Source organism: Myotis nattereri (genome assembly GCF_964212035.1).
Source record: "Myotis nattereri genome assembly, chromosome: 4".
Classification (NCBI taxonomy): domain Eukaryota; kingdom Metazoa; phylum Chordata; class Mammalia; order Chiroptera; family Vespertilionidae; genus Myotis; species Myotis nattereri.
Genome location: NC_138079.1, coordinates 904,567 through 930,768, shown reverse-complemented (window position 1 = coordinate 930,768; position 26,202 = coordinate 904,567). Strand labels below are relative to the sequence as shown.

At 46.4% G+C, this 26,202-nt stretch overlaps 1 protein-coding gene across 4 annotated transcripts in view; it reads left to right on the top strand.

Annotated features, from left to right (window-relative positions):
* Positions 1-235: 235 nt before the first annotated feature.
* Positions 236-26,202, top strand: part of DDX4 (DEAD-box helicase 4) — a gene marked incomplete at its 5' end in the record, with an annotated part of 39,952 nt that continues 13,985 nt past the window's right edge. For 2 of the 4 annotated variants that reach the window (XM_081090388.1, XM_081090387.1), the window contains 9 exons: positions 236-307; positions 6,911-6,971; positions 9,185-9,262; positions 13,552-13,629; positions 15,453-15,503; positions 16,329-16,388; positions 22,468-22,569; positions 23,402-23,482; positions 25,069-25,110. In XM_081090388.1, coding sequence (XP_080946514.1) covers positions 236-307; positions 6,911-6,971; positions 9,185-9,262; positions 13,552-13,629; positions 15,453-15,503; positions 16,329-16,388; positions 22,468-22,569; positions 23,402-23,482; positions 25,069-25,110 — 625 coding nt within the window. The remainder of the gene's footprint in view (positions 308-6,910; positions 6,972-9,184; positions 9,263-13,551; positions 13,630-15,452; positions 15,504-16,328; positions 16,389-22,467; positions 22,570-23,401; positions 23,483-25,068; positions 25,111-26,202) is intronic. The other 2 variants (XM_081090390.1, XM_081090389.1) reach the window with 2 other exon arrangements.

Genomic DNA, 26,202 nt, shown 5'->3' with positions numbered 1-26,202 from the left:
GCGGTGGTTGCCCGAGTCACCGCGGCGGGGGCCCCACCAGTTCCACGGGCGGGAAGGGGGACGGTCAGTGCCGCCTCCAGGAATTCGTCTCCTTCCCGCCGCGTTGCGGGGAGGTGGGCGCCGGCCGGAGGCGCAGCGCGGGCGCGGGTGCGGGGCCGTCGGGTGCGCCGCGGCGCGGTTCTGAGCGCATGGAGGCCCGTGTGTCTGTGCTTCCAGGAGGACGGGCTGGACCACCATGGGCGATGAAGACTGGGAAGCGGAAATCATCACCCCGCACCTGTCGTCCTACGTGCCGGTGCTGGAGAAGGTAGCCGCCCGCGGAGTCCCGCTCGCCGCCCTGGCCCCGGGGAGGGGGTCGCTGGGGCGGGCGGGCGCCAGGGGAGCTCGGCCCACCTTCCCGGGCCTTTTCCGCCGGCTCCCTCCGGCGTGCTCCTGTCCGGATGGTGACAGTGCGGCCAGCGTTCACTCTGCGCCACGTCGCTGTTTCCTGACAGCGATGCTTGGGTCACACGCGACTTCCTGGGCAGGACCGACCCGATAGCGTGGCCTTCCTGTGGGCGTGGCGTCAAGACGCTGGTAGCTTCTCACTGTAATAGTGTCACGAATATCTATCTAAGGCTTATTCTTTGTTTTTTTTTTTTTGTTTTTTTAAAATATATTTTATTGGTTTTTTACAGAGAGGAAGGGAGAGAGATAGAGAGTTAGAAACATGGATGAGAGAGAAACATCGATCAGCTGCCTCCCGCACATCTCCCACTGGGGATGTGCCCGCAACCAAGGTACATGCCCTTGACCGGAATCGAACCTGGGACCCCTCAGTCCGCAGGCCGACGCTCTATCCACTGAGCCAAACCGGTTTCGGCTATTCTTTGTTTTAATTTGGGAGGTTTTGGTTTGTTTTTTTCAAAAATGCAATGACTTGGTCAGAGGACATTTTATGGTGTTTCCCCCTACCGCACGTTCTCAGTAGAAGTGTCGGGATGTAAAGGTTTATTCGCAGACACACCTTCTCCAGTGGACTTTAAGCGTCACCTGTCTAGTTTTTAGCTTTCCTTCCTCCAAGCTTTTGCCCTTGTTACGTTTCCTCAGACAGTGCGCGCTGATTGCGGTCGGTGTTTGCGTCTCGTATGGCTGACTCGGCCCCGCCAATGCAGCCTTTTCGAATCTTTGTGCTATTCAGTACCATACCTTGTTTCATGATTTGGGGATGCTGACTTGAATATAATTTTTGTTAACAAATCTACCTTAGGATTCTTTACACATATTTGTGTGGGTCCAATTTGTAGTCAAATTTTTGCATTTGCCTGCAAACGTAACGCCTGGTGCTGGCTTTTTTGGTGGTTATATGGCCTGTTTGCCTCAAAGGGAGTGGTGCCGTTAACAGCTTTTTCGCCTGCCTTGGTTGAATAAAAAGTGCAGAAACTAAGGGTGAAGGTGGGACTTTTTAAAATGATATTTTTAATGTAGGAGGACTCAGGTCCTTTATGCAGCCCAGTTTCTCCTAGGCACCGTTTTGATGGGTTTTGCAGGCCCCGTTTCCATTTGTAGAGGCAGCTGGGTTTCCCTTTGTTAAATTGATAGTGGCTCTGAGACCGTCTGGAATTGGTATCATCTTAATGTGTGTGATCAGCCTTTCTGAATGCTGCTCAGGATTCTGTTCGGAGATTCAGTGTTGACACATGCTTATATAAATTTGAATACTTGGCCACTGTTCTGGTAGCTCTTAGAATTTTGCGAGTCTAGATTGTGAGGTGAGTGCAGCACCTCAGGACAGAACAGTGAGAGCTGTGAGGTGAAGAGAAGTCAGTTACCTCACCAGTGCACGGGAGGCAGAGATCTCGGTGCTCGGGCGTTGGTCCCTGTGTGCCGGCTGGCTGGGACATTCAGAAAGCAAATACTCTGAGGATTAAAATGGAAACAGCTTGAAATAGTCCATCCACAAATATAATTTTATAAAGTGGGAGCAGCAAAGTTTGTAAAATGATTTGCATAAGAAAATAAAGTCCGCACCTTCTCTGTTCACATCATGCTGTGGTTCTGAAGTAGCAGAAACAGATGTGGCCCCTGGACATCACGGAGCTGGCAGACCTAAGGAGGCGGGCGTGCTGGAGCCCCAGGGCGAGTTCTGGCAACTTCTGGGCCTAGTCATCGGCGAGATGTGGGAGGAAGAGTGTCTCTTAATCGAGAGCACGGGAGCTCGTTGATGCTGAACAGGGCGAGTTGTGGGAGATGGGCAGTGTCTCATCCTCAGACCCTACAGGCTAAAGAGATGGCCCCGGCGGTTGAGCTGGTCCAGAGATGGGGAGAGCCCTCCTGGAGGAGGGCCCGCAGGTTACAGCTGATGGGGACGCCTGACCCCGGGAGGAGCTGCACCCCGAGTCTTCTGTCCTTGCTTCTGTTCTCGTCTACACTCTGCCCCGTTGATGGTGGTTCTGCTGCAGCCTGTCGTTGGTTGATCACCTCATTATGAATTTGGATTGTTAAATGCTTTTGTTTGGGGGAATTACTTTTATTTGAAAAAGGGCTTCACACCGAAACTAGGGCCTACATATTATAAGCTCTTGCAACAGCCACATTTGTTTCTGGGCTTTGGTGGTTATTTCTAAACTAGAGGCCCGGTGCACAAAAATTTGTGCACTCGGGGGGGAGGGGGGACCTCAGCCTGGCCTGTGCCCTCTCGCAGTCTGGGACCCCTTGGGAGATAACGACCTGCTGGCTTAGGCCTGCTCCCGGGTGGCAGAGGGCAGGCCCAATCCCTAGGTGCAGCCCCTGGTCGGGCTCAGAGCAGGGCCGATTGGGGAGTTGGGGCGCCGCCCCCTGTCATACACAGAGCAGGGCGATCGGGAGGTTGTGATTCCACCCTCAGTCACACTCAGGGTAGGGCCGATTGGGGGGTTGGGGCACCATCCCCTGTCACACTCAAGGCAGGGTCGATGGGGAGGTTGCGGTGCCACCCCCTGTCATGCACAGAGCAGGGCCAATCAGGGGGTTGGGGCATTTCCCCCTGTCACTCACAGAGCAGGGCCCATCAGGGGGGTTGGGGCTCTGTACCCTGTCACGCACAGAGCAGGGCCAATCAGGGGGTTGGGGTGCAGCCCCTTGTCACACACAGAGCAGGGCCCATCGGGGTTGGGGCGCCGCCCTCTATCACCCACAGAGCTGGGCCGATCAGGGTGTTGGGGTGCCGCCACTCTCACACTCAGGGCAGGGCCGATGGGGAGGTTATGGCTCTACCCCGTCACACACAGAGCAGGGCCCGTGGGGGGGTTGGGGCGCCACACCCTGTCACACACAGAGCAGGGCCAATCAGGGGGTTGGGGTGCTGCCCCCTGTCACGCTGATCCCGGTGCCGGGAGGCCTCGCGGCTCTGCTGATCCCAGTGCTGGGAGGCATATTACCCTTTTACTATATAGGGTAGAGGCCTGGTGCATGGGTGGGTGCCGGCTGGTTTGCCCTGAAGGGTGTCCTGGATCAGGGTGGGGGTCCCCACTGGGGTGCGTGGCCAGCCTGGGTGAGGGGATAATGGCTGTTTGCAGCTGGTCACACACCCTTCAGGGTGGGGGTCCCCACTGGGGTGCCTGGCCAGTCTGGGTGAGGAGCTGAGGGCTGTTTTCAGGCTGGCGGGTGACTGAAGCTCCCAACCGCTCCTTTTTTTCTTTTTTTTCTTTTTATTCTGGGCCAGCTTTAGGTTTGAGGCTTGGCTCCAGCTCTTAGGCCTCTGCTGCTGAAAGTAGGTTTCTGGCCTTTGCTTACAATGTTGCGATCCTGCTGGCTGAAGCCCAGCAGGTTTCTGGGGTTTTGTTTAGCTTCTATGTTTGTTACATAGTTGCTTGCAGCTCAGAGGCCCCCAGCAGCAGGCGGGGAACGTTGGAGTCCTCCATCACTGAAGCAAGCAAACCTAATGTTAGTTTCAAGCTGCCTGGCTGCCGGTCGCCATCTTGGCTGACAGTTAATTTGCATATTGCCCTGATTAGCCAATGGGAAGGGTAGCGGTCATACACCAATTACCATGTTTCTCTTTTATTAGACAGGATGTTGAGGTGCTTTGCTCTTTCTTGTGAGACCTGGCAGCTTGCTGCACTTCGGGTCTGTGTGGGACATGTGGGACTCAGGTAGGAGTTCTGCAGCTCAGATGGTGCTGGGAGAGGCATTCCTTCCCCACAGCAGCTGTGGAAGGTGCTGACGGAGGAACCAGGCTTCAGCTGGGGCGGGAGGGGCTGATCTGGCTGGCACCACTGAATCAGAAGAAGGGGTGGAGGGTGGCAGTGTCTGTATCTTGGGACTTTAATTTGTATGAGACCAAAGGAGGAGAGATGTATTTTGTTCAGAATTTAAATTTATGTGGCAAACTACCTGTGCAACTGGCCTGGTCAGCCTGTCTGGGCAGCCTACTCAGCTTTGCCTGACATGGAACCGAGACTAGGAGATGAGATCCTGGTCTTTGGGACAAGGCCATGTGATCCTCGGATGCATTTCAGGGAATCTGGGCATCCCATGAAAGCGGTGTTTGCCAAGGCCCTCAGGCTGGCGGGGGAACATGGAGCTGCTGCACTGGACACTGACCTGGGCTGGAGGCAGCATCTTAAAGGGTCATCAGTTGTCCAGCTGTGAGCTTATTTGAGTGGCACACCTGACAAGCATTTGAGGTCCAAACCTCGCCAGGTCTAAGAGGAAAAACAACTTACCATGTGAGGGATATACTACTTATTTGCTTGGAAAAGATACAAGACTTTAGAAAGCTATGATATTCCAGATTGAAAATAATAAGAGCACTAACAAGGGGCAAAGAAATGTGTTTATCAAAATGCACACATTCTTTGCAGCTGCACCTGAGGGATATTTGTAGTTGCATATGCTCTTATGTGTAAACATTTTGAAATTTCTAAATTGGTTCATATGGGTGGTTTAAAGGTTATAAATGGCGAAGTCTTCTAAAAGTGAGCGTAAGACAGGACCTGTGATTCATTGAGTAAATTTTATGGAGCCCTACTAGGTGCTGGAGGCAGTGGTAAACACTGTAAGTAAGGTACTTGCTGTCCTGGATGTTATATTTTACAGGGGGACAGAAGAAGCACACTTGAGAACCGAATGATTGTAGTGAAAAGTGCTATGAATAGTTCTGGGGAAAGTGTGTGTGTGGATGGAGAGCGTGTGGGTGTGTGAGAGAGACAGACAGACGGTGGCTTAAGATCACATGGAGAGGACTAGCTTCCCTGGGACAGTGCCTCAGCCTGGGCCTGAGGCGCCCCACAGCGCCGTGTGCAGAGGTCCTAGGAGGAGCAGAGCTGGCCATCGGGGCCCCAGGAGGCAGTACGACGTATGGGTTCCTAGGGCGCTGAAGCCAGGTGACCCAGCTGGGTGCTTCAGGCGACAGACATTGGTTCTCTCCCAGGCCTGGGGCTGGACGTGAGCAGTCGGGTCAGCAGGGTGTGCCCGGGAGGCTGCCGGAGAGAACCCATGGCCCCTCCAGCTCTGGTGGCTGCATCTCTGTCTGCTCCGTCTGCATGGGGTCTGCTCTGGGTCCTTTCAGCGCCCTTTGCCTTTCTCTTGTAAGTACAATATACCAATTCCTAGTCCCAGAAACTTGTCAGTGTTACCTTATCTGGAAAAAGTTCTGCATCTATGATTGAAGATTGTGAAATGAGGAGGTGAGTGTGGATTTCCTGAGTGATGTCATTTGCTGAGAGGGAATCTATGGAAGATGGACAAGTTTGGGAGGAAAAATGTTTTAAGAACTCTCTATTCTGTTCAATTTGAGATGCCTGTGACACACATTAGTAAGGATGCCAGTCACTATATGAATTGGTTGCTTAGGAGAGGGATCAGACTACAGATATAAAATTGGGAATTATCTGCATGTTAATGGGATTTAAAGGTATGTGATTGGGTAGAGTTCAATAGAGTAAAACTTAGAGGGATCTGCTGCGAGCTCAGGGCACTCCAACTTCAAAGGCTGGGAGGGGAGGAGCTGGCCAAAGGGACTGAGGAGGAGGCGGCTGAAGGCAGGCAGTAGCCAGGGCAGTGTGTGCTCCTCAAGCCAGGAGAAGGTTGTCCGGAGGAAGAAACTCATTTCAGATGCTGCTGAGGGCGCCTCTGGATGAAGCAGGGTACTGATCGCACTGCATCACTTCCTCATTGGAGGCATATTCCCTGCGGAGTTAAGCTGGAGGCTAGGCTTGGAGATTAAAGAAAGAATGAAAAATAAAACCAAAACAAAATATAATAAGTAAAAAGATAAAATATGAATCTAAAAAGAAAGAAAGGATGGGAAGGTGCAGGCAGCAGTGTTAGGAGGGTCGGGGAAGAGATGCTGTAGCTGGAGGGGAATAGGAAGGAAGTTGGTCTTTTGAAGGTGATGAAAAAGGTTGAGGTTTATGATGAAATGATTATGCTGAAAAACATTTTTTGATGTCTTTTTTCAAAACTTTCCTTGAAATGTGTAAGTTTCATGTATATAGGACATTACATCCACAGCCTGAAGATCGTCTAGTAATTAGCTTTTCAGTTCTTTAGTGCCAGAGTGTTAACACTTAAAAAGCCAGCCCTTTTTTGGTGCTCTATTCAGCCAGTAATACTTTGGCTACTAGAGAGGGAATGCACATGATCGAGGCATTCATTGGTTGACTCTCGTATGTGCCCTGACCATGGATCGAACCCACAACCTTGGCGTATGGGGATGATGCTCTAACCAACTAAGCTGCCTGGCTAGGGTCTAAGTGATAGGTTAATATGCTCTGCATACAATGTTACTTGAAGATTTTGGAATAATTGATAAAGGAGCATCAGTGACCCAGGAAATCTTAACAGTCTACCTCTGAACAAAGCCAGTTATTAAAATTTTCTAGTATCTGTGAAATATATTATCCGTTCTTATTCCAGTAGAAAACTAGTCTTTTCTTTCTTCTTACAGGATAGGTATTCTTCTGGAGCAAATGGAGACACTTTCAGCAGGACTCCAGTTCCATCGTCAGGTATGAGTTAGGCCAAAAGGAGGAGTCCTGTCCGGTGAAGGGCTTCACCTTGGGAATGAGGAGCTGCCTGGTAAACAGCTCCTGGAGACGCTTTAAAGATTCCCTAGTGAGAACTGTCTTATTGGGATATTTTGGGGTGGAGGCCACTTCCAGTTAGAGAAGGGAGAGAACAGAGTATGGTGCTATGGACAGCTTTATTTGATAGAGAGGGTTTGCCATCCACTTCTAGGAATAGCCCAAGAGTCTCAAAACACCAACCAGAAAGAACGTATGCACCCCTATGCTCATTACAGTGCCATTTACAACAGCTAAGATCTGGAAGCAGCCCAAGTGCTCATCAGTAGATGAGTGGACAAAAAAGCTGTGGTACATCTATACTGTGACATACCATGCAGCTGTAAAAAGAAGGATTTATTACCCTTTGAGACAGCAGGGGGACCTAGAGAGTGTTATGCTAAGCAAAATAAGCCAGCCAGAGAAAGACAAATATCACATCATCTCACTTATATGCGGAATCTAAGGAACACAATAAACTGATGATTAAAATAGAACCAGAGGCGTAGAAGCATGGAACAGACTGAGGACTCTCAGAGGAAAGAGGGGTGGGGGAAAGGGGTGGGAAGAGATTGACCAAAGAATTCATATGCATACTAGAGGCCTGGTGCACAAAATTCGTGCATGGGGGCGGGGGAGGTCCCTCAGCCCGGCCTGCGCCCTCTCACAATCCGGGACCCGTAGGGGGATGTCGGGCCTATATCGGCAGTTGGACATCCCTCTCGCAATCCAGGACGCTGCATGCACCAGTGACCATACTTTTCATACAGGTGAAAGGCATCGTGCTGTTGTATGGGGAGCTACATTTTTTTGCCGTGATTATAAAAATTACTACATAACAAGATCCTTCTGAGGCAATAGTACTATTTTTCCCATCTTATGGGTGGAAAAACTGAAGCAGAGGGAAGTTAAGTAATTGGCTTTGTCACACAGTTATAAGTGTCTGAATCAGGGCTGACCACAACATGTGCAAGTCAGAGTCCAGGCATGTCATTGTTGCATCATCCTGTTTTTTTCAGTGTTAGAGTAGCCTTGTCAGGTTTTAATTTTTAAATCTAAGAGACTGTTCCCAATATATAGGGTAGGGTCCCTGGGCCTGACCAGCAATCAGGGTGATCTGTGGGGCTACCAGCCTGTGGGATCAAGCCTAAACTGGCAGTCAGACATCCCTCTCACAGTCTGGGACTGCTGGCTCCTAACAGCTTGCCTGCCTGCCTGATTGCCCCTAACCACTCTGCCTGCTGGCCCCCAACTGCCCCCCTGCCTGCCTGATCATCCCCAACTGCCCCCCCCCCCCCACCGGCCTACTCGCCCCCAGCCGTCTCTGCCTTGGTCCCACCACCATGGCTTTGTCCGGAAGGACAGCTGGTCTCCCAGTCTAATTAGCATATTACCCTTCTATTAGTATAGACTAGTGGCATGGTGCACGAAATTTGTGCAGGGGGGCTGGTGTCCTTCAGCCCGGCCTGCACCCTCTCCAATCTGGGACCCCTCGGGGGATGTCCGACTGCTGGTTTAGGCCCAATCCAGCCTGCTCGCTCCCAACTGCCCCCCCCCCCGCCCCCCCGCACTGGCCTGATCGCCTCCAACTGCTCCCCTGCTGGCCTGATTGCCCCCACCTGGCCCAATCACCCCTAACAGCCTCTGCCTCAGCCCCACCACTATGGCTTTGTCCAGAAGGTCCCCTGGAAGGTTTTCCAGTCTAATTAGCATATTACCCTTTTATTAGTATAGATATGCATAGCCCATGGACACAATGGGGTGGGGCAGGAACTGAGTGGAGGGGAGCAATGGGGGGAAAAAGGAGGACATCTGTAATACTCAACAATAAAGGGGAAAAACCACCAAAAACCTTTGCCCGACCTGGACGCTGCATGTTTGGCTGTCAGGCTGCTAGGGGCTTGCCAGGGTCCCTGACATGAGCGAGCAGGACTTGGGCCTGTAAAGGTGAAGGGCTTGCAGTGGAGTCACCATTTATCTTGTTTGCGAGAGTGCTTGCTCTTACTCATAGCCCATTTTCCACCCGGCAGCCATCTTTTTTCATTCCTAATTACAATTCCTCCTTTGCCATGCGAGTGGGTACGTTGAAAGGGTGTGAAGTTTGCATACCACCAAGATACTTGCTATTTTGACTCCCTTCATAATGTTATTTGCTTTAGAAATGGATGATGGACCTTCTCGAAGAGATCATTTCATGAGAAGTGGATTTGCCTCTGGGAGGAGTTTGGGAAACAGAGGTAAGGGGCTTTGTCTTACCTTAACCTTGTCAGCTGTGCACAGTGGCTGAATGAGGCTGGTCTGGCTGTTCAGTGCGAAGCCAAGTCTGTTCTGACTGGTGGACAGTAGATTCTGTTGGGATAATGGAGTCATCATTTTCTCAAATGCCATTGTTCCTTTTCCTGCTTTTACTTTTTGGCCAAGTAGGACATAGTTTAATTGCTTAGACAGATTGGTTCAAGATAGTTGCTTCACAGAGCGCCCGCTTCATGTGTTTATGATGATTGATTCCCAGCAGCTGGCGTGGAAAGTGTAAGGCTTCAGATGTAGGGCGGGAAGGAGCTCCTTCAGCTTTGGTTCCCAGGGAAAGGCAGTATGGGAAGCATTTCTATCTCATTTGTAGTAAGAGGTTATTTTTCAAAGTTTGACATTTATTTTTTACTTTTAGAACTTGATCTGATAAATAATGATACAACCTTCCCACAGTCCATCTTTAGATTTGATAATAAAATGCTGAAAATATTCTGCACTATGGTTTTTTATAGTGAAATAAAATATTAGGACCTCAAATATATTTAAAAATACATATGACTATTTTTTATGGACTATCATAAGCTAGGGCTAATTGGCAGTTTTAAATACACATAACACTTATTGAACTTATTAGCTATTTGAAAAACTGGATATTTCTAGATATTTTTATTCATTGGAAACTAGAAGTTGATGTGTGTGGTGTTTCATTTGATGTTTGGAAAACTTAATTTCTTGTTTAGATACAGTTAACACAAATGTGAATTTTATATTTTGACATGTTCCTGCTACTAATGGATATAATTTATTCTTTAAAGATGCATATATATATTCTGTTTTTTAAGCCTGTGTCAGTGGTTGGCAAACTGTGGCTCGCGAGCCACATGCGGCTCTTTGGCCCCTTGAGTGTGGCCACGAAGTTTCAATCGCACTGTGTGTGCACCCGCACGTGGCATTTTGTGGAAGAGCCACACTCAAGGGGCTTCTTTCCCTTAAGATTCGTCTGACTTCTTAGCGAGTTTCAGTGTCCATGTTCTTTCCCCTCAGAACTTGTAGAGCTAGGACTGTGTTTCTGAAATGGACTCTTAATCGCTTAAAACGTAACTGGTTCGCTTTTCCTGTTCTGTGAAGCAGGGTCTGAACAGCCTCAACTTCTCGAATCACGCGCATCTTCAGATTCTGGTGAGAGTGCTGATGGTGGCTCAGACACAGTTTTGCCTGTGGCTTTGGAGTTTCATTGGCCCCTGACCCTGTGTGGGCTGCTACAGAGATGGCGAGGCAGTGGGCGAGGATCAGGAGGCCGTGCTTCGCTCCCCCCAGGGATGGAGTGCAGGGCAATTGAGCTGCCTTGGGTGCCTGTTACCATTTTTTGTTTTAAATAACCCTGCTACTTGCCATAGCAACTCTGCCCTTCATATTCTTAATCCAGTGGGAGAGAACCACACGGAAAGAAGTGTTGCTGGGCATGTGGGGAGGGTTGGTTCTGACTGGAGCGCCAAAGGGAGACTTCACCAAGAGGTGGCCTTTGAAAGAGGCTTTTATAGAGTGAAGAGAGTTTTGATAGGGACAGTAGAAAAGCAGGCCCGCCACAGCAAAGGAGCAGCATGTAGGCATGTAGAAGTTGGGGAGGGGACGGGGGGACGTGTGGGGAGTGGCTTGCAAGCACTGCAGTGGTGGGTGCTGTTTGGCCAGGAGGCTAATATGGGGACATCTGTGGCAGGGAGGGGATGCAAAGGGCACTCAGCTTATTTTCTTTATCATGTGGCCCCTTCCCGAGTTCAGTTAGAATAGAAGGAGTGAGTGATTTAAATAGGAGAAAAATGCATTACTAATAAAGTAATTTAGAAACAGGACAAAGTGCCGGGGTCCAACCCCAGCGGGTCCAGGGGTCCCCAAAGGCGTAGACAGAGTCGGCGAAGAAGGAATGACACGGAGGCAGCGTTCAGTTGATCATCATAGCCGGGTTCTCTTGTCAGGGTCTCCTGCCAAGTTCTGGTCTGGATCTCCAGCGAAGTTCTGGCTAGGATCTCCAGCCAGGTTCTGTGTCCATGTTCTCTTGCTAGGTTCTCCAGCCAGGTTCTCCAGATTCTCCAGCCAGGTTCTGTAGCCATGTTCCCTCGCTAGGTTCTCCAGCCAGGTTCTGTCCAGGTTCTCCAGCCAGGTTCAGTCACCAGGTTCTAGTCAGGTTCTCTTGCCAATTTCTGTAGTCAGGTTCAGTCCAGGATCTTTTGCCATGTTCTCCCCAGCGAAGTTCTTCTGTCTGTAGGTTCTGTGTAGGTGCTGTCTTCTTTCTGTCTCCTGAGTTCTGTCTCTTGCTGTCTTCTTACATCTATATTTATACCAGTTGATTCAATCCTATCAATCTCTATTACAAAGGTTAGGGCGTTTCTTATCTCCATTCCAGGGAGTAAAGATTATGTGGCTTAAGCATGATTGTTCATAGTTGAAGTGATTAACTACCCGCCTGGCACTTAGTTAAGGAGTTTCATCCCCTCCCTAACTTCAGGGAAAAATTCCTACCTGGGGAAACAACCTTTTTAGGAGAGGCGACCTTGGTTAAAACACACAGCGCTAAGGGGAGCGAACATATTAAGAACAGTATGCTATATACGCCAGGTCCCTTGAAACATAAGCTGTGCAGATGTTTCTTTCCTGCAGCGACTGTGTCAAGCAGCAAGGATGGACCGGCTTCCGGCAACAAAGAGTATAAAATTTTCAGTAGCAATGACTTTCACTTGGGGGGCATAATGTCAATAGCTCTCTCTCTCAGGTGAGGTTTCTATACAGAAAGTCAGAGTTGCCCTAGCAGGTTTGGCTCAGTGGATAGAGCGTCGGCCTGCAGACTGAGGTTTGATTCCGGTCAAGGGCACATCCTGGGTGGCAAGCTCGATCCCTAGTAGGGGGCATGCAGGAGGCAGCTGATCAATGATTCTCTTTCATCGTTGGTGTTTCTAGTTCTCGCTCCCTCTTCCTTCCTCTCTGAAACAGTAAAAATATTTTTTTAAAAAGTTGAATTTTCTGAACAAAGGTCACTAGGAAAATAACTAGTCTAGTGCTGTATTTCAGTGGTATGTTTATGTTTTTACCTTGATATCATAATGTAAGAATTTTTAAAATATGTTGGGGGTATGTTAATTACATCTTATAAACTGCTATACTTCTTTCTCCCTATACCTGAAAGTCTCCCAGATTCTTCTGACCTCTGCTTTTATGACATGCTCACAGTTACAGGCTAAGAATTGTACTACATGCTAACAGTTACATCCTAAGAATTGTACTCCATGCTCACAGTTACATGTTAGAGAATTGTACTCCATGCTTACAGTTACATGTTAGAGAATTGTTGTCCATGCTCACACTTACATGTTAGAGAATTGTACTCCATGCTCACAGTTACATGTTAGAGAATCGTTCTCCATGCTCACAGTTACATGCTAGAGAATTGTTCTCCATGCTCACAGTTACATGTTAGAGAATTGTTCTCCATGCTCACACTTACAGGTTAGAGAATTGTTGTCCATGCTCACACTTACATGTTAGAGAATTGTACTCCATGCTCACAGTTACATGCTAGAGAATTGTTCTCCATGCTCACAGTTACATGTTAGAGAATTGTTGTCCATGTTCACAGTTACATGTTAGAGAATTGTACTCCATGCTCACACTTACATGTTAGAGAATTGTACTCCATGCTCACAGTTACATGTTAGAGAATTGTTGTCCATGCTCACAGTTACATGTTAGAAAATTGTTGTCCATGTTCACAGTTACATGTTAGAGAATTGTTCTCCATGCTCACAGTTACATGTTAGAGAATTGTTCTCCATGCTCACAGTTACATGCTAGAGAATTGTTCTCCATGCTCACAGTTACATGTTAGAGAATTGTTGTCCATGCTCACAGTTACATGCTAGAGAATTGTTCTCCATGCTCACAGTTACATGCTAGAGAATTGTTCTCCATGCTCACAGTTACATGCTAGAGAATTGTTCTCCATGCTCACAGTTACATGTTAGAGAATTGTTCTCCATGCTCACAGTTACATGTTAGAGAATTGTTCTCCATGCTCACAGTTACATGCTAGAGAATTGTTCTCCATGCTCACAGTTACATGTTAGAGAATTGTTGTCCATGCTCACAGTTACATGCTAGAGAATTGTTCTCCATGCTCACAGTTACATGCTAGAGAATTGTTCTCCATGCTCACAGTTACATGTTAGAGAATTGTTGTCCATGCTCACAGTTACATGCTAGAGAATTGTTCTCTGAACTCTTTCAGATGCCGGCGAGTCTAATAAAAGGGAGAGCGCGTCCACGATGGGTGGCTTTGGCGTTGGCAAGGGTTTTGGAAACAGAGGTAACACCTGCTTGTGATTCTTGCAGTCAAAGCCCGAGTGAGCGCGAGTCTCCCCGTCTTTGAGCTCCTTGTGTATCTCCTGTGACGCACATGGACAGTGTGCCTTTCCCAGGGATTTCCGCTCCTGGGGGTGCCACCACGTCCTGGTGAGAGCAGCAGTGTGTGCTGCTTTGGGGTGCCTGCTCGTCCATGTGGCTTTTTTACTGGCCAAGCTCCTTGCTACAGCCTCCTTTCATGCGGATTCACACCACAGGTGAAGCCCAGTTCTCTCCTCTGTCCTCAAGGCTCCCCCGCCCTCCCCAATAGAGGCCATGCCATCCTCCAAGGTGACTCGGAGCCTCCATCTTCCGTTGAGCAAAGAGGGCTTTGAAAATTAAACTTTCGTCCTACAAACCTTTAAAAACGAGATCAAGAGTAGAGTTTACTTCAAGGCCAGGAGGTGTGACTGGGGGACTCCCCTGAGCGTTAGGAGCCAGCACTTGGCTCGGGGGGGGCGGGGGGGGGCGGGGGGGCGAGGACAGCGGGACAGGGGCCACTGCAGCGAGCAGTGGAGCACAGTCCTTTTCTGAACCAGCTTCAGAGATGGCCAGTGTTTCAGTGAATGAACTAAAAACTTAGATTTTGTGACAATCCATTCTTTCTTAGGAATTCTCTTTATTTTTAAACTAGATGTCTGCTCAAAGAAAAACATCTTTGTCACCCAATCAGATACTGAGGCTCTAGGGCACTTTAATACTGTAATTGTGTATTAAAGCTGCAGGGAGCTTTATGCTGGAAGCCATGTTAGATTAGGGTTGAACCTGAGATGTGAAGTGACTTGATATGTATACATTTTTCATATAAACTTAACATCTGTCCAACAGTAATTGGTTAGTCTCTGAATTACATAAACTATAATTTAATATTTTATAATTTAGATTAAATACTGATTGACAGACATCCTGTTTTACAACTAATTTTAAAGTATATTATTTCTTGAATATTTTTGCCCTAAAGATTATTCTGTTAAGACTCAACATTTAAAAATGCTGTCAAATATTACTGATGGATGCTTTTAGAATTGACTTTAGAGACATGTCTGTATGCTCCACAGATGCATAAATCTAGACACAGGTTTTTATTGAATGAGAAAATTGAAAGCAGAGGTTGGTGGTGAAAGATTAAAAAAATTTTATAAACAAGAAATTTCTTGTTACTGAGAAGGGAAAAATTACTGAATATTGGCTTACAATTTAGTTGTACTGTCCTCTGGCACATAAAGAAATTATGAGTTAATTTATAAAATTTTAAAAATTTTGGTACTTTGAATAGAAAGTATATAGTGGTGATACTGACATATACCCCTGTGTGACCCATGCACATATAGAAGGGTATATGACATTAGAGGTAATATAACATTGACTGACATTTTAACCTCAATAAATTGACACAAGGCAGCCCTGTCCGGGCCGCTCGGTTCACTGCAGGGTCGCCCAGTACACCAAAAGGTTGTGGGGTCGAGTTCCGGTCAGGCATGTATGGGAGGCTTTCTCACATCAATGTTTCTCTCGCCCCCCTCCCTTTCCCTTTTCCCCCTTCCTCTCTCTAAAATCAATATTTCCTCGGGTGAGGATTTAAAAATACATTAAAAAATAAATTGACAAAGGGAGAAATTGTAATACAATCTACGTGAGGTCTTCCGTATTCCTATATAGTTGTCTGTGTTTTGTCCTGTTCTAAAGGGACGTCATAACAAGTCGCCCTGGAAGGTGTTTTATTACACCACAGAGCTACAGGTAATTGTTGTTCTCAGAAATTTGCAAGTTTAATTTAAATTTTTACAGGTTTTCCCAATAACAAGCTTGAAGAAGGTGATAGCTCTGGTTTCTGGAGAGGTGAGTTCAGTGTTTTTTGTAGTGACTGTTAGAGTTTAAAGTCTAGAGTACGTGCTAAAGAGAAACTAAGGTTAAGTGTGTTCGTCGGTTCCAGTTCTGGAGCACTCTCCCCGTAGACTTGCAAAGCCAGCATCTCTGGGGTGGCCCTGGGAATTTATTTTTAATGAACTTCCCAGATGATTCTTAAGCAGCCTTCTGTGTAGTGATCTTCTTATCTATTCAGAAACCCTGACAGTGTCATTAAAACCAGAAAAGCCAGGATATCCCCTCGTTTTTTCATTAGCAAGAATGGGGGAAAGTGCATGTCTTTTAAAAAACTTTTGTCTCAGGTTTATTAAACAGGCAAATTACAGACATAAGGGTGACACATAAAAGAACAGTCATGTGCTTCTAGTGTCTGCAGACCACGTTTGGGACGACTAGTGTTGAGATATTTCTGAAACCATGTTAGTCAAGTGGACAATCACGAAATGCTATGTCTGGCTGGTGCCCGCGCTTGGCACGGGTGCTCACTTACACACTTCCCATCCAATATTTGGTGGCAGTAGGTGATTTGTATGGGGATTGACTGAAGAATGTCTTTATATTTCTGTTGTTAAAGTATTTTAAGAGTTGTTTGTATTTTAACTTATGAAAATGTTTTTCTTACTAATTTAGCTTGTGGCGGTGCTATTTTTATTTAAAAGAATTTTGAAGTAATTTATTTTTTAATCACAGTTGACATATAGTTTTATGGTAATTTCAGGTGATGACTGTTGAATTTTGATATTCAGTCTTTGCAGTTAACTGTTTAGATGCTATTTACATGTTAAACTTTTATTCAAGAGCCTAATAACTTCGGGGAAGACACTCAGGCGCGGAGCAGGGGGTTCTCCAGGAGAGGAGGTAAGGACCGGGTTTGGAGCAGTTTGTACTGATGGCTGATGCTCAGCTGACAAACCGCTTTCGGAAGAGATGAAAGAAAGGGAAATTCAGGTGGTGCAAACCTTTGAAGAAAACTACTTTGGCACATGGCTGTGCTGTTGATAATGTGGGTGAACCTTCAGAAGGTGTTCCTCTTTCCGCTTCTGCTGGATTCCCCCAGGTTCCCCGGGACGTGCTTTGAAGTGCAGAGCCGGCGGGCTGAGTGGATCCTGGTCAGTCACGGTTTAGAGGAGCTGGGAGGCCCATGTCCTGAATAGAATCTCCGGAGACGTGGGGGAGGAAGAAATTGTAAAAGACTTTTTGTTCTGGTCTAGTGGGGCTCCACCATTCTCCACTGATCCTGCCTTTAATGAAGCAGATGTGAGATGGCACCAGTTGGGATGCTTAATTCTTAATGATCTGTAGGCAGACATGTTAAAACAGCAACAGCAAAGCCACAGAAAGACTCATGAACGTACAAAGTTGTTCCAGGTACACAAAGCTCCTTAGGATCAGAGTTTCTCATGTGGAAGGAACGCCACGGTGACCACATCTGCCGGTGCTCGCTGCAGCTCAGGGACGTTCTTTCCCTGGTCACTAGGTGGTCAGCTGGTTGCATGGCAGCCCTGCCTTTTGAAGCTGGACTGGCTGCGTTTCAGTGTAGCCTTATTAAGGATGGGGGATGGGAACTTATTTTGACACTAGAGGCCCAGTGCACGGATTTGTGCACCGGTGGGTCCCTCAGCCTGGCCTGCGCCCTCTCCCAATCTGGGACCCCTCAGGGAATGTTGGACTGCCAGTTTCGGTCTGATCCCCACAGGCCAGGCCAAGGGACCCCACTGGTGCACGAATCCATGCACCAGGCCTCTAGTATGCATATAAGATCTTTGGTTAATCTCTTCCCACCCTCCCCCCTTCCCCCTTTCCTCTGAGATTCATCAGTCTATTCCATGTTTCCATGCCTGTACATTGAGCGTCTGTCCCCTGGTGGTCAGTGCACATCATAACTACCAGTCACACAGTCGCCTAGGCTTTTATATAGATAGGTTGGTATGCATACTATCTATATTTTTAGAAAAGCTTAATATTATACCTTTTAATGATTTTTTCCTTCAACATTTTAAAAGATTTATGTATTGAAAGTATAGCTCTAAGTTTATATATTTTGACTTCTAAAATAGTTCACTCTTACCTTTTAACATTTATTTTAACAAAGATTATTATTTTTTTAAAAAATATATTTTATTGATTTTTTACAGAGAAGAAGGGAGAGGGATAGAGAGTTAGAAACATCACTGAGAGAGATCGATCAGCTGCCTCCTGCATGCCCCCCACTGGGGATGTGCCCGCAACCAAGGTACATGCCCTTGACCGGAATCGAACCTGGGACCCTTGAGTCCACAGGCTGACGCTCTATCCACTGAGCCAAACCGGTTTGGCACAAAGATTATTTTTAAAAATATATTTTTATTGATTTCATAGAGGGAGAGAGAGAGAGAGAAACATCAATTTTGAGAGAGAATCATTGATTGGCTGCCTCCTGCACACCCCACACTGGGAATCAAGCCTGCAAACCTGGGGATGTGCCCTGACCTGTAATCAACCATGACCTCCTGGTTCATAGGTTGACGCTCAACCACTGACCCTTGCCGGCCAGGCAAAGATGATTATTTTTAAGACCATGTAGGATATGTGGTGTTTCTGCCCCTGCCTTTGAAAAAGAAGATTGTGTAGACTTTTGATTCTGCAGAATACCGGTGCTCTTTTCACCTCTAGTTCCTAGGCTCTGTATATAACGTGGAACTGGCGTTATTCATGCATATCCACTTAAGAGTCGGAGCCTCTGCTGCACGGGGCATTGAGCTGTGGACACCAGAGATGCTGAGGCATCAGAGGGTCTTGGGCTCCACAGAGAAGGTGGATTTGGAAAGGCACCAAATTGAATTTATAGGAAAGAATAGAGTGGGGGATGATGGCTCAATTAATCATATTAAACATAGATGAATAGAACCAATGAACCCAAAGATAGATGGGAGGAGGAAATTCTCTAAATTTGAAAAACCTGAAAGCTGTTACCAGATTTGGAAGACAGACCGAGAAGCCCTCTTATTCCAACATGTGCCTGCACAGCTGAGGAGAGAGCAGAAAAGGGGCGGGAGAAGGGGGGAGGAAGAGAACAGATGAGACTTTTCCAGTTTAAAGAGGCACATGAGTCCTGAGAAAATCAAATAAAACCATATTCACACCCTGCACATGTGTTGAAATTACAATATTACCAAGATAAAAACTAGAACTACCAGGGGGGAAAGATCCACCTGAAGAAGATCAGTAGGTTGAGAGCAGAAGTGTTTTTGTGGTGAAGGCAGGTGAGAGGATAGTAGGATCAGGTGCCGCAGGAGAAGAGGTCCGAGCTCAGGTGGGTGAGCTCGTGCAATCAGGTGCCGGAGAGAAACAGTACCATGCATACAAAGACCGCATTCAGTACTCAGGCCATTGAGGAAAGAAATACTAAGTTGTCTAGGTTAGTAAGAAGGGACTGAGCAGGAAGAAAGGAGTAGAAAGCAATGGTGAGCCAACATAAGCCTAATAATGCAAATCGACCAAATGGCGGAATGACCAGTCGCTATGACATGCACTGACCACCAGGGGGCAGATGCTCAACACAGGAGCTGACCCCTGGTGGTTAGTGCGTTCCCACAGGGGGAGCACCGCTCAGCCAAAGCCGGGCTCATGGCTTGCGAGTGCAGCAGCGGTGGCGGGAGCCTCTCCCGCCTCCGCGGCAGCACTAAGGATGTCTGATTCCCATGGGGAGCGGGCCTAAGCTGGCAGTTGGACATCTGCCGAGGGGTCACGGACTGCGAGAGGGTGCAGGCTGGGCTGAGGGGGGGTCTCCCGCCCCTCAAGGGCATGAATTTTGTGTACCTGGCCTCAAATAAATAAATAAACATTTAAAAATTGGTAAGCCTAATATAAGCTGGTGATAATGATAATTAACTTAGGGGGTTTCAGAAACAAGAAAGAACTAAAATACTAGCAAAGACTTGTTTTTGTGTGTGTGGGTTTTTTGTTTGTTTGTTTTTTCCCTGCTCAGTAGGAAGGAGAATAGATGGAAAATAATTTAATGATTTCTTAAATATGAAAGAATTGAAGGGTGATCAGAAAAAAGATAAATAAACATATAACTTCCTGGTGGAGGAGATCCAATAGAAGGACAGGGCTTTGGAGGAAGGAGTCTAGGTTTATAATACTTAAATATTTAAGTATTTGTGGTGAAATGAAAGGATATCAGTAAAAGCATAAAATAAAATACAGTAACTGGGGAAATCTAATAAGACAAAAAAGCACAAAAAGCATTGAAACTCAGTTAAAAACACTAAGATGTAGAAATAAAAATCCCTATGTCGATAGTCACAATATACATGAATATATTTTAATGCAAAACCAAAAACAAGGAGAAAAACTGTCAGTATTAGCCAAAAGAAGCTGATACAGAAATAGGAGATAAAAGACGCATATTAGTGATAAACAATGATACAAGGCATGCTCACTGCGAAGACGTTACAGTTCTGAGCATGGTTTAAATCTAGCAACATATTCTGTATATAAAGCAAAAATAGAAGTAACTATTAGAAAATTTTGCAAATCCTAATTAAACCCTTAATTCTAGATTTAAACCGTTTTTTCTTCAGAAGCTGACAGACTGAGCAGAATGGAAAGGAGTGAGACAATAGAAGATTTGAGCACCAGTTACTAGGCTTGATTTAATATTTCTGTGTGGAGTAATATCCCCCAAAGGACAGGTTACATGCTATTTCCCATCCAGTATATGGAAAAGACGTAGCATTGGACCATCTATTAAGGCCAAAGGGAAGTTTCAAAGCTCAGCCTAGGATTTATATCAAGGCCATGTCGCCTTGTTAAAGAACAATAAAAGTAGAAGGCAGTATCAAAAAGCCTCACCCTTGCAGTTTGGGAACTGAATTTCTCAGTTTATGCATAATAGTCCACATGGAAACAATGAAGTATAGAGCAGAGTGACAGTAAAAACATCTCAGAACTTACAGGATATAGCTAACACAGCTGGCTTTTTAGAGGAAATGTTACAATCTTAAATGCATCCATTAGAGAAGAAATTAGATGGATGTTCAACTTGAGGAGGAGGCAAGTTCATCCGAGGAAGTAAAAAAGATACTAGACACGAATGAAATAGGAACATACCATGGAGTGCTGTTCAGCAGTAAAGTGAAGTACAGTTTCACACAGCAGCCAAAACAGGTGAATAAAAAAAGCATGACGAGTATGTTTAAGTATGTTCCCATTATATAGAGCTCAAAACAAAACTAAACCATGCCTTGAGCAAAGAGAAGTACAGAATTGGTAAAATGAAAACAAGAGCAAGGAAATGAAAACCCACTCAGTACTGGGGGGCGGGGAGAGAGTTCCAGGGAGGAAGTGATGCATTATGGGGCAAAGGTACCGGGGGCTGTTTTAAACAGGGTAATGAGTCTGTAGGTTTTCATTTGAATGTATTTATTTTAAGCAAGCATATGTTTTATATGTTCTTTTTATACACACAAGCAATGAAATAAGTGAAGCCGAAAAGCAGATCAAAGGGGCTTTCTTGAAAATTTCTGACAGGGTTTCTTAAAAGATAAAAGGCACAGATAAACACTGAGAAGAATAAGGCGGGTGTCGGCACTGATCGCAGCCTGTGGCTGGATTGAGCGCTCTGTGAGGGAGGGAGGCGACAGATGCAGAACTGTCTGCCCCGGTTTATAAACAGGCTCTAAGCGCACACAGAACCCAGGATCAAGAACTAGCACCTGTAGAATTCTTATGGATTAGTTTCCTTAACCAGAAATAGTTCCAAGTTCGTAAACTACATGATTTAAACATTTCCTACCTAGTTGGCTTCTTGGTTTTGAATTGATCTTGATCTGTCATAGGTGGGATCTCATTTTACTTGAACTGTTTCTACTGATTTTTTTTTGTATTCAGTTGAGTTAAAAATGTATTATTTATAACAGGAAGTTACTCTGTGTGTGTGCCTACATTTCTGTGCTTTGAGTATCATGTTTGCTATTTCCTATAGGAGCAAATAGAGGCCCAGATTTATTTAATCTCTGCCGACTGTACACATCAGTGATGGCGAACCTTTTGAGCTCGGCGTGTCAACATTTTGAAAAACCCTAACTTAACTCTGGTGCCGTGTCACATATAGAAGTTTTTTGATATTTGCAACCATAGTAAAACAAAGATTTGTTTTTGATATTTATTTTATATATTTAAATACCGTTTAACAAAGAAAAATTAACCAAAAAAATGAGTTTGCGTGTCACCTCTGACACGCGTGTCATAGGTTTGCCATCACTGGTATACATCCTGTTAGTGATACAGTTGTGGCAACTTTCAGGATTTTAAGAGCAACCCTGTTTCCTTATGGTCACCTTTAGTTTTGATTCCCAAAGCCAGTAGTGGGCTTAAAAAAAAACTGTAGCCAAGTCTATTCATAGTAGGAGGGTTAAACATTTATAGTCAAGCTAGAGGCCCAGTGCACAAAATTTATGTACTTGGAGGTGAGGGGGTGGTCCCTCAGCCCAGATTGCAAGAGCGTGCAGGCCAGGCTGAGGGACCCCACTGGTCCATGATCAGGGCTGGGGAGGGACCACAGGAGGGCTCCAGGGTGTGTCCAGCCCGCCTTGCTCAGTTCTAATCAGCCAGACCCCAGCAGCAAGCTAACCTATCAGTTGGAGCATCTGCCCCCTGGTGGTCAGTGCATGTCATAGCAACTGGTCAACTGTCCTCCCCCTGGTGGTCAGTGCACATCATAGCACGTGGTTGAGCAGCCTTAGCATATCATTAGCATATTATGCTTTGATTGGTTGAACAGACAACCAGACAGCATATTAGGCTTTTATTATATAGGTTATAGTGTTTCTTCTCAGTGACTACTTGTTTGTGCCTTAAAATATTTAAAGTCATTGAATGATGCAAGGCTTAAGCTAAACTGTCCCCACAGCGTCTTTGTCCTGTGCTGTTCATGTGTGTGTTGCTGTTTTAGGCTTTCAGGATGGAAATGACTCAGAAGCTTTGGCGCCGCCCAGAAGAGGTGGACGAGGTGGCTTCCGAGGTTGCCGTGGAGGGTTTGGCCTGGGAAGTCCAAGTGAGTAGTGGGTGCAAATGGTGCGGTTCAGTGAGGAGGACATGATACAGACAAGGCCTGTCCCATGAGGTTGTTGGGAGGAGGATAGGATGGCCCAGCACAGGGGCGGGGCACAGTCACCTACATTGTACATCTATTGCTTAGACACATGTGAACGCATCCTGCTTATGTAGGAGGGCAATCATCTTTTCAGACGAGTGTGTGACTTGGCTCTTCAGTGATACAGTGTTGTGGTTTTGGAGCCGTGCTAACGTGGCTGACCTTACCAGTAGGCGGCCTTCTGGTGGCTCTCTCCCAGCCTGCCTTTCACAGCGTGGCTCCTGCCTCCTCCTCCAGCTGTCATCCTGGGGCTGAGGTGTGGCCTTCAGAAGCTGTTGGGTCGCCTGTCTCTCCTAAGGGAGGACGAGCGGAAGTTTGTGATGATGCACTAGGTGTGCAGCTCATCAGTGACTCGGCACTTTTTAAAGTGGGGCCTGGGAGGAGCCCAGGGGCCATTCTGGAGAAAAGCGGATTGTGCAAGTTCAGGCAGGCACGGCGTTGCTTTGTGGCGGTGATTTAACGCTTGCCGGTGTTATATTTTGACAAATCTTTGACCCTAAATGCTTTTATGAAAATAAACATTTTGAGGAAGTAATTTGTAACTGAAGGAAATAATTTGTGGAGAAATCCTGTGTGCAGTACTTAAAAAACACTCAGGTGATTCCCGTTAAATTTGAACTATTTTACCCACATCTTAACTTTTGGCACTATAACATGATTTTTTCTTTTTACCCATGATTTTAAAACTTCCTAAAAGTAACAAGTCATCTAATTTTATCATCTACACATCTAGACAGCGAGTGTGAGCAAGACGAGGGGACGCCACGCACTGGCGGCCTTTTTGGATCTAGGAGACCAGCGTTTAGTGGCCCGGGTGAGAAATAGAATTCACTATTGAAAATCAATTATTCACCTACGCTGTTAGTTCAAGGGTTAGTCACCCTAACATATATGTTTACGTATGCTAGGTTGGCTCATGATTTTTTTCTGCTTTCTAGCTCTGTAGGCAAAAATGCATGGACAGTTTTGCCTCTCATAGAATTTATACACTGAATTATTTCTTCTCTCTTATCTACCAGTTAATTTGAGTTATAAATTGTGCTTTTAATTAGAGGAAGGAAAATAAATTTTTCATTAGTTTCAAAGAAGGGATTCTGAGTTAGGGGATTTGAGGAGAAAATGAAATAAGAATAAAATTGTTGATGACTAATGTTCAAATGTGAGCACATAAACTGTGGTATGTGCGGACAATGGATTATTACTCAGCACTCAAACGACATGAGGTACCAGGCTGTGAGGAAATATGGAGGAACCTTGAATGTCTATCACCAAGTGACAGAAGTCACTTGGAAAGGCTGTATGCCTCTGATCCCAACTCCCTGACCCCCTAGGAACACGGTGGCGTTTCGGGGGGCAGTGGGGAGGGCTGAGCAGGCAGAGCATGAAGGGTGCTCAGGCAGTGGAGCTGCTCTGTGGGCGCCATAGTGACGGATATGCGCCCTTCCACGTGTGTCCAAGCCCACACAGTGGTCAGCATGGAGTGAGCCTGATGTCCGCTCCGGCCTCGGGGGGGCGAGGACGTGTCGGTGAAGGGTCTCAGTTGTAGCAGGTGCACCCCTAGGGGGGTTGTTGACAGTGGGGGTGGCCATGCATGCGCGGGGACAGGAGGAAATGGGAAATCCCTGTATCTTCCCTCAGTTTTGCTGTGAATCTAAAACTGCTGTAAAATGGAAGGTTTTTTTGGTTAATAAATCTTTATTGTTGAAAGTGTTACATATGTCCCTTTCCCAGCCCCCCTTGCCCTCTCCCCAGCCTGCACCACCACTGGCTGTGTCCTTGGGTCATGCATCTATGCATATGAGTTCATGGTTGATCTCTCCCCCCTTCACCCTCCCCTGCCTTCCCTCTGGGGTCGGACTGTCTGTTCAATGCTTCTCTGTCTCTGGGTCTATTTTTGTTCATCAGTTTATGTTGGTCATTAGAGTCCACAAATGAGGAGTTCATGTGGTATTTATCTTTCTCCAACTAGCTTATTTCGCTTAGCATAATGCTCTCTAGGTCCATCCCTGCCGTTGCAATGGTAAGAGTTCTTTCTTTTTTATAGCAGCGTAGTATTCCATTATATAGATGTACCATAGTTTTCAATCCACTCATCTGTTGATGGGCACTTAGGCTGTTTCCAAATCTTAGCTATGAACGTAGGGGTGCATACATTCTTTCTAATGGGTGTTTCTGAGTACTTGGGATATATTCCTAGAAGTGGGATCTAAACATTGAAGTTTTTAAAGGAAACATTTGGATGAGAAAAAGGTTTAGATGAACTGTAGACTTCAGAGGTGGATGGTCGAGGGACTAGGAGTCCTGAGTACGTGCTCAGGGTCTGATTAGAAATAGCTCTGTGGTGCGTGCGCTGGAGGGGGAGTGCTTTCTCTAAAGCATCTGCAAAACCATGTCTTCCAGGCAATGGCGACATTTACCAAAGCAGAGGTGGGAGTGGACGAGGTGAGTTTTTGTTTTTATTTATTTTTATTTTTATTTTTATTTATTTTTTGTTAGTTCTCACCGAAGGATAATTTTTCCATTGATTTTTAGAGAGAGTGGAAGGAGGGAGGGAGGGATTGGGGGGGAGGAGGAGAGAAGTGAGAGATATACATCGATTGGTTGCCTCCCACACACACCTGATGGGGGCCAGGGATCAAAACCCCAACCCAATGCCCTTGCCTGGGAATTGAACCCATGGCCCTTTGGTGGGCAGACCAATGCTCTAACCACTGAGAACACTGGCCAGGATCAAGGTGAATTTTTGTTTGGTTTCCCTATAAGTGGTTAAAATGATTGTAATACAGGTTTAATTTTTGAAATTAAATGTAGCTGTTACTGCGTTTATACACTTGGAGCATACATTTGCACAGCCTGTGTTTTAGAGTGACTTAATACTTAATGCTGTAGATGTATTTCCTTAATATGCTTACAGGGCTGCTTACTGAAGCTTCATTCATAGTAAGTAAAGACGGAAAGTCACCTAAAATTTATCAGCAAGTAACTCCAATAAGTAATAAAACCATGAAATGAAAGATCAGGGAAATACGAAAGATTGAGAAACTGTGTACAGAGCCTTACTGTAGAGCAGTGTGTTTTTTTCTTATGACGCGGTTCGGTTTGGTGGGGGGTGGAGTCCAGTGCACAGGACGTGGTGCCCGAGGGTGTTTCAGTCACGCCCTTCCTGTCCTGCACGAGGGCCACGCTCTCCCGGCTGTTAGGACAGTGGAGCTGGCTGGCCGTCTGGGAGCCTCAGGGTCATGCAGAGTCTGAGCATTCAGAGCAGCACCCTGCCCAGGCCCTGGAGTCTTGACTCTAGAAAGATTTTTCTCCAAATGCTCCCGTGCGGTGTGAAAAGAAATGTTTCGAGACCTTTCTGTGGACAAGTGTAGGGCTCCCAGGAAAAGGCTCCCTCTTGTTAGCCTCCCACACAGGGCAGCCTGTTCTGGGTTGTGATGTACCCTCCACGGCCCAGAGGGGGCGTTGCCTGAAGTAGAAAGGCCACAGGTGCACAGGGAGGCCCGGCTGCTCCTGCTTTTCCTCTGGGGTCTGGAC